This window comes from Zootermopsis nevadensis, unplaced genomic scaffold (assembly GCF_977971745.1).
Source record: "Zootermopsis nevadensis isolate Lab colony 2312 unplaced genomic scaffold, Znev_1.0 Znev_ptg000011l, whole genome shotgun sequence".
Classification (NCBI taxonomy): domain Eukaryota; kingdom Metazoa; phylum Arthropoda; class Insecta; order Blattodea; family Termopsidae; genus Zootermopsis; species Zootermopsis nevadensis.
In genome coordinates, this window is record NW_028259143.1 from 4625636 (window position 1) to 4640287 (window position 14652).

The following is a 14652-nucleotide window of genomic DNA, read 5'->3' on the forward strand; positions in this document are numbered from 1 at the left end:
GGTCCCTAATGTGAAATAAAAAATGTACAGTAGAGTAAAAAGTATTGAAATTAAAATTCTCTGAACACATTATTGAAAACTCAGTTACAATCATTAATATCTTTCCTCGTCTACAGAAGTGAATCTTTTTCTTTTGTTCTGATTTCTTTTTATACGCTTTGAATATTGTAATAAAATTTCATTTCCGTTCTAACTTTGAATAAAAGAATTATTTGACTGGGATAGTCCGTTAAGCTTCTAAACCGTTTCAGAGCGAAAAGGAAACTTCCACACGCACAGTCACCCTCAAGAAAACGTTTCACAAGTAGAAAGCACTGTAGTTTTATACGGAATGGGCGTCTGTGTTACGTGTTTAATCCATACGGGATTGGCAATGGCTTAAACTATTGTTTACCGAAACACTTTTATCTTGCATTTATGGTTTAAGTAAGTTCTGGAAGGACATTTAGGGTACACGCGAAACTCCGTCTGTTAACAAAATAACATTTCACATAATTGTCTTGAAAATAAATAAAATCTATGGGCTATAGTCCTTAATAAGCTGATAGACGACTTGAGGTTCTCACAGCGGTGAGTATGAAGATTTCTGTCTTCTGGGTTATTGCGCTGTGTAGTCTGGTCGATGTTAACCAACGTTTCAGAGGTCATACTGCCTCCGTCATCAGGGCGATGATCATCGCCCTGATGACGGAGGCAGTATGACCTCTGAAACGTTGGTTAACATCGACCAGACTACACAGCGCAACAACCCAGAAGACAGAAATCTTCATACTCTGACGACGGAGGCAGTATGACCTCTGAAACGTTGGTTAACATCGACCAGACTACACAGCGCAATAACCCAGAAGACAGAAATCTTCAAGCTGATAGACGTCTAGCTAATTAAGAAATACCTGACACTTCATAAAACCCTGGATCATATTTTACTATGTGTTTCTTTAAGATTAGTTTGAATATTATTGTCACTCACGCCTGCATTTCGCACATGTTATTTTCTTCGTGGTTTCCGACTAAACGTTCATTTAATCACGCTGATAACAGTTGGTGATAACTGAAATTGTTTAAAAAAAACAATAAATTGTGAAAGTCTATAAAGTTGTAAGGGAAGAGTTGTAGTCTTAGCGTATATTAATGTACTTTGTCAGGATTATTCTTGAGTTACCGAGGAATACCACGATAATATCCTTGCAGTAGTCTGTAGTAGAGACGTGAGAAATTCGAATCTGACACAGTCATTAAATACATTTCTGTGCAGTCACTTTTACGTCTGATGCCAGTTACAATATTTCATCCTGTTCTCATGTCAATGAGATTATTCTTTGCGATATGATCCGCTTATTCTTCACGTGTCACTTGAACAAAGTGGTATGTTCAACATAAACTCTCGTGTCTCCGTATACAAGTGTATGACAGTTAATACACACGTCACACATAAAACAAGCCAATTGTTTTGAATATGTATACGCAGGAAAATGATGCGTTCAGCGGGTTGAACGCATGATTGAGCACATGTTATGTGGCTCTCTTGTTTTGTGATGGTAATAACGGCCTGCTCTCCCCCCCCCAGAGGTACTTTATAGCTGAGAGAACTCGATCCGGCGTCACCTCTCACACTCCGCGTGTCGGATTGATTAGCAGCCCAAATAACGAAGCTTATCATGGCCTAACCGAAAGAAAGATTCACATGCGTTGGATGTGCATGCTGTTTCGTCTCTGTCTTACTCCTGAAATTAAACCAGAATGAGTGAGAATTTTGCTTTCCTTTGACTTCTGACTTCGTTTCAAAAGTTAAATTTACGATATATTTAATCCGACTCAAGTAAGTTTAATTTCGGAGTATATTGTGTAGGAAATGAATGCTAGAGACGTACAGATGTGTTTACACTTACGTGTTTCCCTCTGCAGGCTTAAAAACATTTTCGTGGAAATAGTGATAGAAATTGTCGTCAGTCAAGACACTGGACTTCCAAGAAATCGACTGATTATTACTACAGATACCTCGTAGGTCGTGTTCTACGCCGATGCCCCTAAAAGTTCTTAAACTAATGCATAAATAGCATCCTTGAAATTTGAAATATCCGAAGGTCGTGTATTGTATCTTGCGCATTTCGTGATTTTACTCATGTACTGGTACACAAATTAGATATTTGGATCCATACGTAGGGCATAGCAGCCCAAATTTATCTTCCCGTTAAACTTATTTCTCCCAAACGATTCATCGTGGTAAAAACTGTGAATATAAAAAATAAGTTGCCGTTGCAGAAAGAATCCCGGGAAAATTATTGATTTTCCATGTTTCAAAAATTAGGTACACGTATGTTCGAAAATAATTATACGGTTCACCAGATGTTTTAGGATGATAAAGTTATGGATGATGACATGGGCGGGGCATGCAGCATGTAGATGAGAAGTGCATATACAATTTTGGTTAGGAAACGAAGAAAATAGACATGGGAAAATATAGGCATTGTTCTTACGAAGACGAGGTGGGGGGGGGGGGGGAAGCGTGTGAACTGGAGTTATGACTCCAGGCAGAGACCAGTGGCGGGCTCTTGTGAACACTGTAATAGACCTTCATAAATTTATTGACTAGCCCAGCGACAATAAGCTTCTCAAGACGGATTTTGTTCCATAAAGCGAGTTGATTGTTTATTTAATCAGTTAGTTCAGACCAGTTTTGTTAATACAAGAAGCGACCGGCCCGAGGGAAAATTAATTGATATATGATGAGTGTCTTAGTCAAGGACTGAAGCGAAATGGAGTGTTTGTGGCACAAACAACTTCAGTCAATTCCTACCCGTTTCCATTCCACTGGAAAAAAAAAGGTACAAAGGGAAGTGATTGATATGTGGGTCTTTCATACCTGCCCCACATGCGTATATGACAGCTTCTGTCGTAGAAAATGACTCTCGAGACTTGATGGATGGATCCGTATCAGAGCCATACACGTACCGCACAAATACGTGTGCATGAGAACCACAATCACACATGGCGGAATAAATTGACGTGTGTGTGTGTGTGTGTGTTTGTAATATGGGAGTGGCGGTAGGTCGACGGAAACAACAGCGGGTCCAGAGAGGGCACTGGATGAAGCCGCTCCTGTTTCGAGCCTAACTTCAACGTCATGTCACTAATCGTCGGAATTAGCTCATCAAGTACACCGACGTGAAGCAAGTTTTGGAACTCTGGTCTTAAAGGTGTAACCGATTTGTAATGGCGATATTTTCAATTATTTAGACTTGTAACTAAAGTTTCAAACGTACAACGAATACGCCTTAGACAAACTTCACATCTAAAGCAAACTTCGTTTAGCAGGATTTCAGAGTAGCTACTTTGATTCATGTGAGGAATATTTAAGTAGCAGCTTCAAAATTTATATTCTTCATCAAACATTAGTTTAGTGATCAAATTAAGGAGACATTCCGCATGAATGGGGTAGATAAAAATGCGTATAAATTTATAGCCTGTAAACCTGAAGGGAAGAGAACTTGAGAGACCTAGACATAGATGTGAGGATATAGTAATTGGTTCTGAATAAGTATGAGGACATAAACTGTATTCATCTGGCTAAGGGTAATGTCCAGTGACCTACATTTTAATATTTAATGATGAACACACTGGTTCTGTAATGATTAGATGAGCGACTGTTAGCTTCTCAAGGAGGACTCTGCTCGTTGGAATGTGTAGGTTGTTGTGACATAACACGAATATCTCAGTAAAAGTTACTTTTGAGAACAATTTCTAAACGACTCATTAAAGGGGATATCCTGAAAAATTCATGCCTTCGTTTTCTGACTGTGTTAAGTGATTTCTGTGGAAATGTAGTGTTACTAAGTTCTACATTAAGCTCGAAGTTTGACTTCGGTGGAAGTTACCGGGAAACTTCTTATTGTACAAAACACTGCCTCTGCTGTGACGAAAATGCAGATTCCTGAAACACGGGCCTTGGCGAATATTGAGCCATGGAGAACGTTAATGTCTGTAGCGCAAGAACACAAGCCAAGTGACGTTCTGAGCTGGTTAAAGCGGGACGTTGCTTCTTTCTGATGAACTTAGGGGAAGTGTTATTGTTCTTCATTGCACGTACATACATTAAACGACGAAATGTCACGCTGTACACGTGAAAGACACAAGGAATTTTAATAATATACTCTTGCGGAGTTTTGCATGCGGTCCACATATCTTTCTCTACTAAAATAGGCCGTCCCGTACCTAACACATTGTGTTTTAATGATAATACCACTAAAGCGAAGAAAATTCTTAAATGGAAAAATTAATTACTACGTATTTTTAATTGGCAGAACTGATCAATGCCACTGAAGTACGGTCTCTTGGTTTCAGTTCAAACTGTGACTACATCGAACCCCGCTTATGACATTGGTGTGTATTGTATTAACATTATTCTGGATACTTTTATATAAACGGCATTTCAACAGTTTTACTGTATAACTTGGACACATTCTAAACTAAAAGTTGCCATGTCTGTCGGTGTCTACACAAGCACCCATTCGACAACAGCCTAACGGATTTTTATTAAATGTTATAGATATGCAGCTTGCAACGAGATCTAAAATGAAAAACAAGGCTCCTGCTTCCACGTGATGTTAATATTATATTTTAAATTTTATTGCAATCATTGAAGACCAGTCTAGCTTCTGACTGATATTTACGTATTATAGCAAAATGCGATATGAGAGAGCAAGATTTTTTGGAATGAGCAACCGAAGGGTTGTATTGAATTATATCATTTCGTTTGCACTCAATATTAAATCATTCATTGTACCTTTTTTGTGCTCAACTTACACGAAGAACGTCTTATGGTCAGGGTAATGGACGTTCCATAAAAGTTAGGGAATTTCTTAACTACGTGACTGACCGTCAGTTCATCAAAAATGACTCTGCTCCATGGAGTTAGTTTTCGATCATGCCAGTTATTTAAAGACTATTAATATTAAAACTGACCATAAATAAATACGGCGTGGGGATGGCTGAATTCAAGTAGCTTGAGTGCATGAAACATTGATGGACTCGTGCGAACATGAAAAGTTTTATAAAGGGCAGAGAATGTGACCAGCCGAACCAGGAAACTTTCTGCTCGGGGTTGTTTTCCTGGAGGTTCTTCGGTTATGGTAGACCAATTATTCTATCAGCATGAAAAATTGCTCCTGTTAACAGCTTCCCGAGTTGTATTTGAGTTTTCCCCGCGATGCCCGCAGTGTGAACCCGAATGTAACACACGTGTTACACGTGTCTGTACGCCCACTGCAGTTTTCGTTGATAATAACCTGCATATTCATGATTGCACTCGACAGAATGTTTTGACAGTGTCATAGGGTAAATTGATAGGTTGACACCGCCACTATTCTCGAAATGCAGGTTCGATACCAGCTTTCAAACATCGACTTTCGGAAGTCTATTGTTGGCGCTGTGGGGCTTACTCAACATAGACGCGTGTGCGCCATTAATCTTCATCACTGACAAGTAGCCGATGACAACCGTGGTACAGTAACGTCGTTTCACAACAGTCAGCGTACGCAAAGGCAAATGGCTTCTCTGTGCCCTTACACGCTTAAATAGAAGGAAGAATCTTAGCGCATTACTGTTTTCTGATAAGTCTTACGAATCCTTTTTAAAAGAGAGAGAGAGAGAGGGGCCCCAATACGTTTCGAATTGTAGCATTTGAGGTTTTCACGGCGATGAGTCTGAAGATGACTCATAGCCCTGATGATGGAGGCAGCAAGGACCTCTGAAACGTCTGCAAATTTGTACCAGACTACGTCATCTTCACGTTTCGAATTATCTCCCTTCGTCTTCAGGTAAAAAGTGGGAAGACACTTTATTCTGTTTCATCCGCTGTACCGAACAATTCCAGATCGGCTCGGTTTGATGATGGAGACGGTACGTTCATCCGAAAATTAAGAGTATATATATATATATATATATATATATATATATATATATATATATATACACATGACACTAAAACCCAGAGCATCTTAATCCTCATCATGCGAGTACCTCAAATAACACATATGTTTTCGTGCTTTACTGAAGGTTTACGAATGAGCCGGGATAGCTCAGTCAGTATAGTGACTAGCTACGGGCTGGACGACCGGGGTTCGATCCCCGACGGGGGCAGAGGATTTTTCCTCTAGCCTCTGCGTCCAGACCGGCTCTGGGGCCCACCCAGCCTCCTATCCAATGGGTACCGGGGTCCTTTCCCGGGGGTAAAGCCGGCCGGGGCGTATTGCTGACCACTCACCCCCATCTAGTGCCGAGGTCAAGGAAGAGAGGAGCTATACCTCCACTCACCCCAAGCGCCTACATGGCGTATAGTGGGACAAACTTTACTTTACTTTACTGAAGGTTTACGACATTTCCGTGATGAAGTGAGTGTGTCCGCCCTCTGCTGTTTCCGGAATCACTCCCCCCCCCCCACCCCCCACCAGGCTAACAGAGCCTTGTTACCGTTTCAATATGTTTTTCGCTTGCCCTGTACATGTGTTTCTACCTTCCCGGTGTTTATTTTTTATTGTAATGCCGTGCTGTAGAGTCGGTTTAATAAATTGAAGGCAGAACGGATGTATACTCATAAACCACAATTTAAAATGATTTTGTAATTCTATTGTGCGCCACATCTCGTGTTTCGTACTGAATGTCATTACTGTGGGGGTAAATTTAGTTTGGTGGCATTACTGGCGTGTTGAAATGAAATTACTGCTGCTTCGGTTTCAGAAGAGTGGCATTTGATTAGGAATTGATTTTACAAAGGGATATAAGACACATAATTATATGTTTTTGTTGTGAGATATTGGTTTCTGCGTAGACCGCTCAACATTTCACGTTTACTGTATAAAATAACTGATGTTTTTTTTTAATGTTTTAAAAATGATGATTAAATCTCTGACAAAAACAGAAGTTCAGAAATCAAACATGAGCTTAAGGGACATTCTTATTACAGAAATCAAACGAAGTAAATAATGTAATCCAGCAGAGTTCTGCTTAAGTCGTTTTTGTCATTTTGCTTCTCAAGAAATCCCCTACAGGTTTAAGGAACCCGAATGTTCAATACAATGCTCAAAAGACGCTTCCCAAATGGATCAATTTCACTTAATTGTAGTATACGTCATTTCAGCAACAATTAATGTAGAACCAGAATGAATTCTACTCCGTAATCGCTGGTGAGTTCATTGAAAAATGTGCAGAAAACCATTCGCTTCCGATTGTAACTCGAATCTCGATCGCTAGAAGTGAACGTGCGAAATCTCGTTACAGCGCCAGTTCGTACTATATCTATGTAAACCTAACTTAATCGTCGCCGAATTCACCAAAGTTCAATACCCCGTGCACAGTTTCAATCCCACGAACTACCTTTTGGACTTTGACTAATTCCCTAGTTTTTTTTAAAGACAATATGTTCCTGAAATTGGATTTATTTTCTTCATCAGTTGGAAAATTTTATTCTCTTATGCCCCTGGATATAAATAGTCCAAGAAATGTTATGTTAATCACTCTTAATCAGCATGTATATTCGAAGTAATTAACGTCATTAACGGACGAAATTAAACAGTGGTACTGAGCTACAGAGGGTCTCCTCTGCTGCACAAATGAAGTTAATGAAATCCAGCGGATATTTTGATATTAACACTGCCCTTAAGACTGTTAAAAACATCAAGAGCTCTGTGAGCACTGAATCGACTAACAAAAGCGCTCTCTTATGCATGCAAACATTTCATCTGTATTTTTGCATAATACGAATCCAGTTTTTCTTACAAGAATTCCCGCTTTACCCACTTTTTTGCCTTTCTAATCTTCTTCATTTATATTTGACTCGTTGCCAGTAGACCATGTTGCATAGGTTTGATCGCAGACTCAGAAAGAAGGCAGCAGTGGAGAAAGATTTTGGGGACACAAAACCAACGAAGAAACCCCACTCTAATACAACACACATAGGTCTCCTTTCATCTGCCTTCATCAAGGCCTCATTTAAATTTCCAATTCGTTCCAAGGTAAGAAGAAATCTTTCCAAATGTAGACAGAAGAGACCAAACGTTAGAAAGTTTAAAAAAAAGAGCCCGTAGATCTCATTGTGATGCTTAAAACTAGGGGGGGGAAGAGTGTCGTGAAATAGGAACACCCACAGTGTAGCTTACAGTGCTATAAATTCAGATCTGGTTTGCAAATCTGTACGTTCTTTCAACAAGTCTGACTGATTAATTCGCAACTTCTGAGGCAGGTTGACCACAGCTCAGAATAAAAGTTGTTACACTCAGACTTTAATTGCAGAGTGAATTTTTAGACGAGCGTTATTCCAGTTTGTGAGTTGGTCTTCACTGTAGTAAGTATACAGTCATATCCAAGTATACTGGATACTGGGATGACCCGTTCTTCAAGTGCCTGAGCACTGCGGGTCCCAACTTTTCGTTGGCTCGATCTATAGACATTCGGTAGGACTCCTTGGACGAGGGATCGGCCCGTCGCAAGGCCTCTACTTGTACACAGGACAGCACAACACAGATAAACGCCGACAAACATCCATGACTTGAGTTGGATTCGAACCCATGGTCCCAGCGACCAAGCGGCACAAGGCCCATGCCTCAGACCGCGTGGCCACTGCGGACCCCATATCCAAGAATACGTTTTACAATCTGTTATTTTGTAACAACAACAATAATAATATAAATATTTAAATATTTACTGTGAGCAGCACGTTTTTGAAGTCATCGAACGCAATCAATTATTTTTAACAGGATACGTTCTGCCTCTGCATTATGAGGACGAATATCCTCTCATTACATTGCAAAGGAAGTAGTGAATCCTGTACAAGTCCCAATATCCAATTATGATTGGCTTGTGTAACCATGGTTACGACGTTGACATAGATGCGGTTGATCCTTGGACTAGATTCCTACACCCTTCGGACATTATGACGTAACAGCTCACTGCGACACGTGGTATCGATCATTGCAAACCCATCAGATCGTCATCCACGAAATACAAACTAAAAATATGCAACTGCCACTGCACGTATGATGAAGGTGGGAATACCAGGAGCAAAGCCACGTGCATGAACTGCGTAGTATCGATATTTGAACCGACTTACTCCCCTTAATGAATGAATAATAAATGAACGGTAAAGAGAAAAGCCGAGTCCCGTAACTAATTATAGATTACCTGTTTGTTTGTTGTCTAAAATTAATTGACACCTGCTATGAATTTATAAGCTTCATTTGAATTAAAATATTGAATACTAAATATATTAATAATTTTATTTAATTTTATATTATGTGGTATCTCTGTATATGTAATAAATACAAACTTTAATTAGTGTAAAATGAGTGTAATTAAAAATTGTAACTCGGTACGGTTTTATGTAGACTGGACTATCATAAGGTAATTAGTGTATGATAGGACATAAATTACTTTAATAAGATTTTTTTAGCAAATTCGCATGTATCATGCTTTATTTCACATTTTAATGAACTGTTATTTTTTTTAAAAATTGGTGCAATCATCAGAATTTACCTGCCAATATTTTAGTAGTAATCTACATTTCAGTTACTGCAACTGGTATTAGGGATTATAATATTTATATATTATGCATTGTCCTGGTATCAGAAGTGACTTGGGAAGACAACGAAGAACGTATCAGAAATTGCGATTAACACAGGCGTGTTAGCCTTCAAGAAATATGGTGACGTAAATTTTCGACATACTGATCAAACTGTCTTGGGCCACTTCTGGAGTATTTATTTAATGGTGTATGTCGAGAGGTGGAATTGTGGGCGATGCAACTTATCACCATCTTCTTCAAGTATTCGCCTGTCTGGAGGCGGATATCCGAGTATTTTGCCTCTCTTTTTCCAGGATATTGTAGTTTTCCCCTTCACTTGGTACGTCGTACTCCCTCGCAGTTCATGATTTCCCGTATCCCGTGTCCGACTGGATGTACAGTGCCCAAACTTAGACAAGCAAGCTTTTATAAACTCTCATATTTTCGGGTCTGTAAATTTTGTATGTGTTTCGGGGTTAAATACGTTGCTTCCGATTCACAGCAGACAAAGGAAATTGGTGGTTATCACTTTAAAGCACAGTGTTAACTACGTGTTACTTGGCACAGGTTTTAATATTCATCAAATCTGCATTTTTACCACACATCTAATTCATGTGTTCCATATGATTCTCAGAATAAAAAATCCATTATTTCGCTAAACAGCATTAACAAATATCTGATCATTGAAGTAGAAACCCAACGTCTCTTTTACAGTAGGAACTAAAATTTTAAATACTATTTACATTACCTTCGTGTTTCAAAAGGTTAGCATGATTTGGGACAATTTTTTCGCAGACATACACTTTTAAATGCTGTTCGAACACAATCTTAATTAAATTATTTAATATTTTGTGTTAAGTTTGTGGCAGGTTTGGTTCGTTAAGTTCATTTATTAGTCATAGACATTATACTGAGCCCGTTCAATATACGGGAAACTAAGGATGTTTGAACCATCTTAGAAAAAGGTATTATGGTACAGTGGACTTATCGACCAAGTGAGTGATCAAACTGTGTATGTGTCTTTAGCCAGTGCTGCACTGAGTTGTAAGTCATAGGTCTAGCTGCTTCCAGCGTCTGCTTAGTTTTTGTGTCGTCGTAGAGCGAATCTGCAGAACTAAACAAGAATTGCGTCCAATGGGGGGAAAACACAAGCCTTTATTTTACCAAGATATTTTGTTATCGTGCCTTGGCACGTGATACGTCATCTTGGATTTTCTTCAAATAGATGCGTTTCTGAAGTTGATGTGAAAAATTAATGGGCTACACGAACAGAGATCCTCCGAGAAGACCCAGTCAAAGACATGATCGAGGAAATGAAATTTGTGACATCACTTAACATGTAGTAGGCTACATAAGTAGATGTAAGTGGAAAGTTAGGTGTGATAAAGGCAAATTAAAGTACACAAGAATGAATTACTTTAAAAATATATCGCTGTAGTTTCCTTAAAACCGCCACGGTGGTCTAGCGGTTAGAACGCTGGCCTTGTAATCCTGGGGTCTCGGGTTCGATTCCCGGCGGTGCCCGAATTTATAACTTGTGTTGGGCAAGGCCGTGGTCTAGGCAACACGGAGTTTTCCTCCGTGGCATCCCAACAATTACTCCATTCACACACAGAAGAAGGCAATGGCAAACCACTTCTGGATCATCTGCCAAGAACGTATATGAACAGGTCCCAGTCCGAGAAAAGGATGGAGGGATCCTGTTCATATGGACCTGTCGTCAGACAGAACACTAAATAAAATATAATAGTAGTTTCCTTACAGACTAAACTTGATATTCGAGTAATCGCATTTATATATGTATAAGTGGTTACGTTCATGAAGGCTATTTCCGGGGACCGGTTATCCTGATTGAGGTTTTAGTGACTTCTCTAGGTACCTCCAAGCAAACGTCGTAATAGTACCTTAAATTAGGCCACGACCGCATCATTCCCTATCGTTTACAATTCATTATTAACTATCATCCTCTCATTCGAGGCTATGTAGTCTGAGTTAATGAAAAAGCATCGTTAAACAAAATATACATAAATGAAAAGTCATCTTCGATGTGTGTAGCACATGTTGTTGTTTGTAGGAAGATCTGAGGATTGTGGAGTAAGCAGTCGTGGCCTACTTTAAGTACATACCATTCTCGCTTCCTTTCCAGTCGAATTTTTAGTCACATAGTACCGAATGCAAACCACAGATAGTACTACTGAGCTAACCTGGTGGAATCGTATGGTTCGTGGTTCTGGCCAAAAAAGATATTTTACATAATTATACGTAGAGAAGCGAAAATGGCCTTAAATATTTTCTGAGATTTCCTCACGGACTTGGTAACGTCCATTCAACTTACGATTTCTAAATTATAATTTAACAACTTCAGTAGTGGTGTGTCCGTTACACGGTCCTTTTACGCGGTAACTGTTGGTTCGAATCTCATCTTTGGACATGTATATCAGAGTTATTTTCGGTATCGCGTTCTCACTATAGGCGGAGACCGTGCGTGGATCGATCTACCCCGCAGAAACTGTGGAATCTCGTGGTTTCAGAGTTAATTCCGAATTGGAACAGACGAGTATACTAATTTATAATAGCTGATGGAATAATAACATATTACATTTAATATTCTTAGAAACATTGGTCTACTGCGTATTCAGCACAAAACCAACACTCAGTCTCCAGTAACCTAATTTCCCCCGCGAAGTTACAGTTTCTCTTATTTCCCTCGTTATTTCCTCTACGTTTAAAACACTGAGTTTGCTGACCTAGTGCTTTTTTGCCTACAGACTGGTGTTCTGGTTGTCAGCGTAACGGTCCGAGAAAGCCGCCGTTGCGAGCCACAGTTTGCACACCCAGGCTTATTTTGTCACCATGGACTCGGAAGAAGACCCGGAAGACTGCTGACCGGAAAGAGTCACTACCCTGAGCCTAGGGACCGAAGAAGGGCACTGACGCGATGGACTACTGGCCGCCGGGTCCGTCGAGTCAGGAAGACCACCGAGAGGGTAGCAAACCTTGGCGCTGGAAGCTGCCAGCCATTAATCCAGCCCTACCCTTATATTTGGCATCGCCACTGACAGTTTTTATCCTCACGCTCTGTTGTCTTATAAGTGGACTCCTTGCCGATGACCCGTGTTCCGGACTTTGCGACTGCAAATGGAAAAGTGGCAAAGAATCTGCAACTTGTGTCAATGCCAAACTGACAGAAATCCCGAAGGGATTAGATGCCGGGACGCAGGTGTTGAATCTAACAGGAAACAAATTAGGAAATCTAGAGAAAGATGCCTTTGTTGAAGCAAAGTTATTAAACCTTCAAAAAATTTACTTATCGAAATGTCGTATTAAAACTCTTGATCGATTTGCATTTCGTAAACTAATTAATCTAGTTGAACTGGATCTCAGTTACAATTCGATTACTACAGTTCCTTCTCACATCTTTGACTCGATACCAGAGCTTAGGGAACTGAAACTGAGCGGAAATCCAATCCAGAGGATCCTGAACAACGCCTTCATACGCGTACAGACATTGGTACGCTTGGAACTTTCCGAGTGCCTCCTGGGAACGCTTGAAACTCGGGCTTTCTCAGGCTTAGAGAAGACTTTAGAATGGCTGAAGCTTGATAAGAATAATGTTGTGAATGTTAAATCTTCCACACTAACGGCCATGCAAAACTTGCACGGTTTAGAACTCGCCGAAAATCCATGGAACTGCACGTGTCAACTTCGTCCTTTGCGAGAGTGGATGCTTAGACAAAACGTACCATATGACGTGCCTCCAATATGTCTTTATCCGCCAAGACTCAGAGAAAAGTCTTGGGACAGACTAGACCTGGATGAATTTGCATGTGTACCAAAAATAACAGCCCCGGAAGCGCTGACAACGGGAGTAGAAGGTCGAAATATTACAATGACTTGCAATATAGGTGGGATACCAGAACCTAGTGTCAAGTGGTTGTGGAGGAACAAAGTTATTGCCAACCTCTCTGGAGTCCCCTACAGTAACAGCAGGAAAATGTACATGATTCATGTGGATGATTACACTAGTAACCTCACAATCTTGACAGCTGATATGCAGGATGTTGGAGTGTATGTGTGCTCAGCTGAGAATAAGGCAGGTAAAGTGGAGGCCAGCGTGGCTTTAGCAGTGTTGCGACGGCCACCGGAAACAGGACTATCTGGTCGTGTGTTGGTCGCGAGCGTAATTGTGGCGGCTTTGTTCGTGCTTGCGTCTTGTCTTCTAGTGTTATGCGTGTGCAGTGTACGTCGAAGACAGCAAAGCGGTGGTAATGGAAGGTGGCAAGGCCAGGCCCAGAGTACAATGCCTCGAGGTGGCCGTCGCAGAGACGACAGTTACGAAAAGATGGAGATGAACCACAAAGAACCATCGATGCTGAATCACGCAGGAAGCGGTGCTGGAAGACGAATTTTGCCGAAAGGTGGAAACAATGTGTTGACTCCGGAACAAAACGCCGAGGTGGTCACAGTTGGACCGATGATGAAACAACACACTAGGCACGGCGAATATAGGGGAGTGCCGAGTGTTGACACCGACCTCGGCGAAGATGACGACGACGATGAAGGAGGATACGAGGATGAAGCAGAGACGCCGACTCCCACAACAGTGGTCTCCAGCACGCGGGACGGCAAGATGTCTTGGAGCGGCCCGCGGTCGTCCGATGATACTCCGAGTAGCCACAGTGAGGTGCGTAGCAGTGCGCCGTCCGACACGACCGATCTTCACATCCCGAGGGGCGGAGATGGTAGCTACTCGGACAACAGGTAAGATTGGGATCAAGGAATTTGCTACCGATATTTTAATTTTAGTAGCCACAGACTATAAGACATTAGAATATAGAGTGAACAAACCAACAACTATTAACACTATAATGGACACTATTGCCATACGCGTTTCGACCTCAAGAGGTCATCATCAGTGGCATCAGGGAAATTAATACATATAGTCAAATGGTTCGAGCAAATTTCATAATTAAAGTAGAAGGTAATTGACAAGATGACTGCACTAGATGCTGTTATTCACAGGAGTAAAACTGGCACTTAGCTGTTGTACGGTGGCCGTTGCTGGTCTCGGCGAGCTGTACTTGCGTCGTCTGTACCTG

General features: G+C 40.8%; 1 protein-coding gene and 1 long non-coding RNA gene across 3 annotated transcripts in view; one reads left to right on the forward strand and one right to left on the reverse strand.

Moving 5' to 3' along the window:
- The window catches only part of LOC147874034 (uncharacterized), a 335478-nt gene that overhangs the window by 250926 nt on the left and 69900 nt on the right, over window positions 1-14652 (reverse strand). The window lies entirely within an intron of this gene.
- Window positions 1-14652, forward strand: part of LOC110836523 (uncharacterized) — a 240206-nt gene that overhangs the window by 220519 nt on the left and 5035 nt on the right. For both annotated transcript variants that reach the window (XM_087347127.1, XM_022077784.2), the window contains exon 3: window positions 12322-14314. In XM_087347127.1, the coding sequence (XP_087203253.1) occupies window positions 12492-14314 (1823 nt within the window). In that variant the 5' untranslated portion in view covers window positions 12322-12491. The remainder of the gene's footprint in view (window positions 1-12321; window positions 14315-14652) is intronic.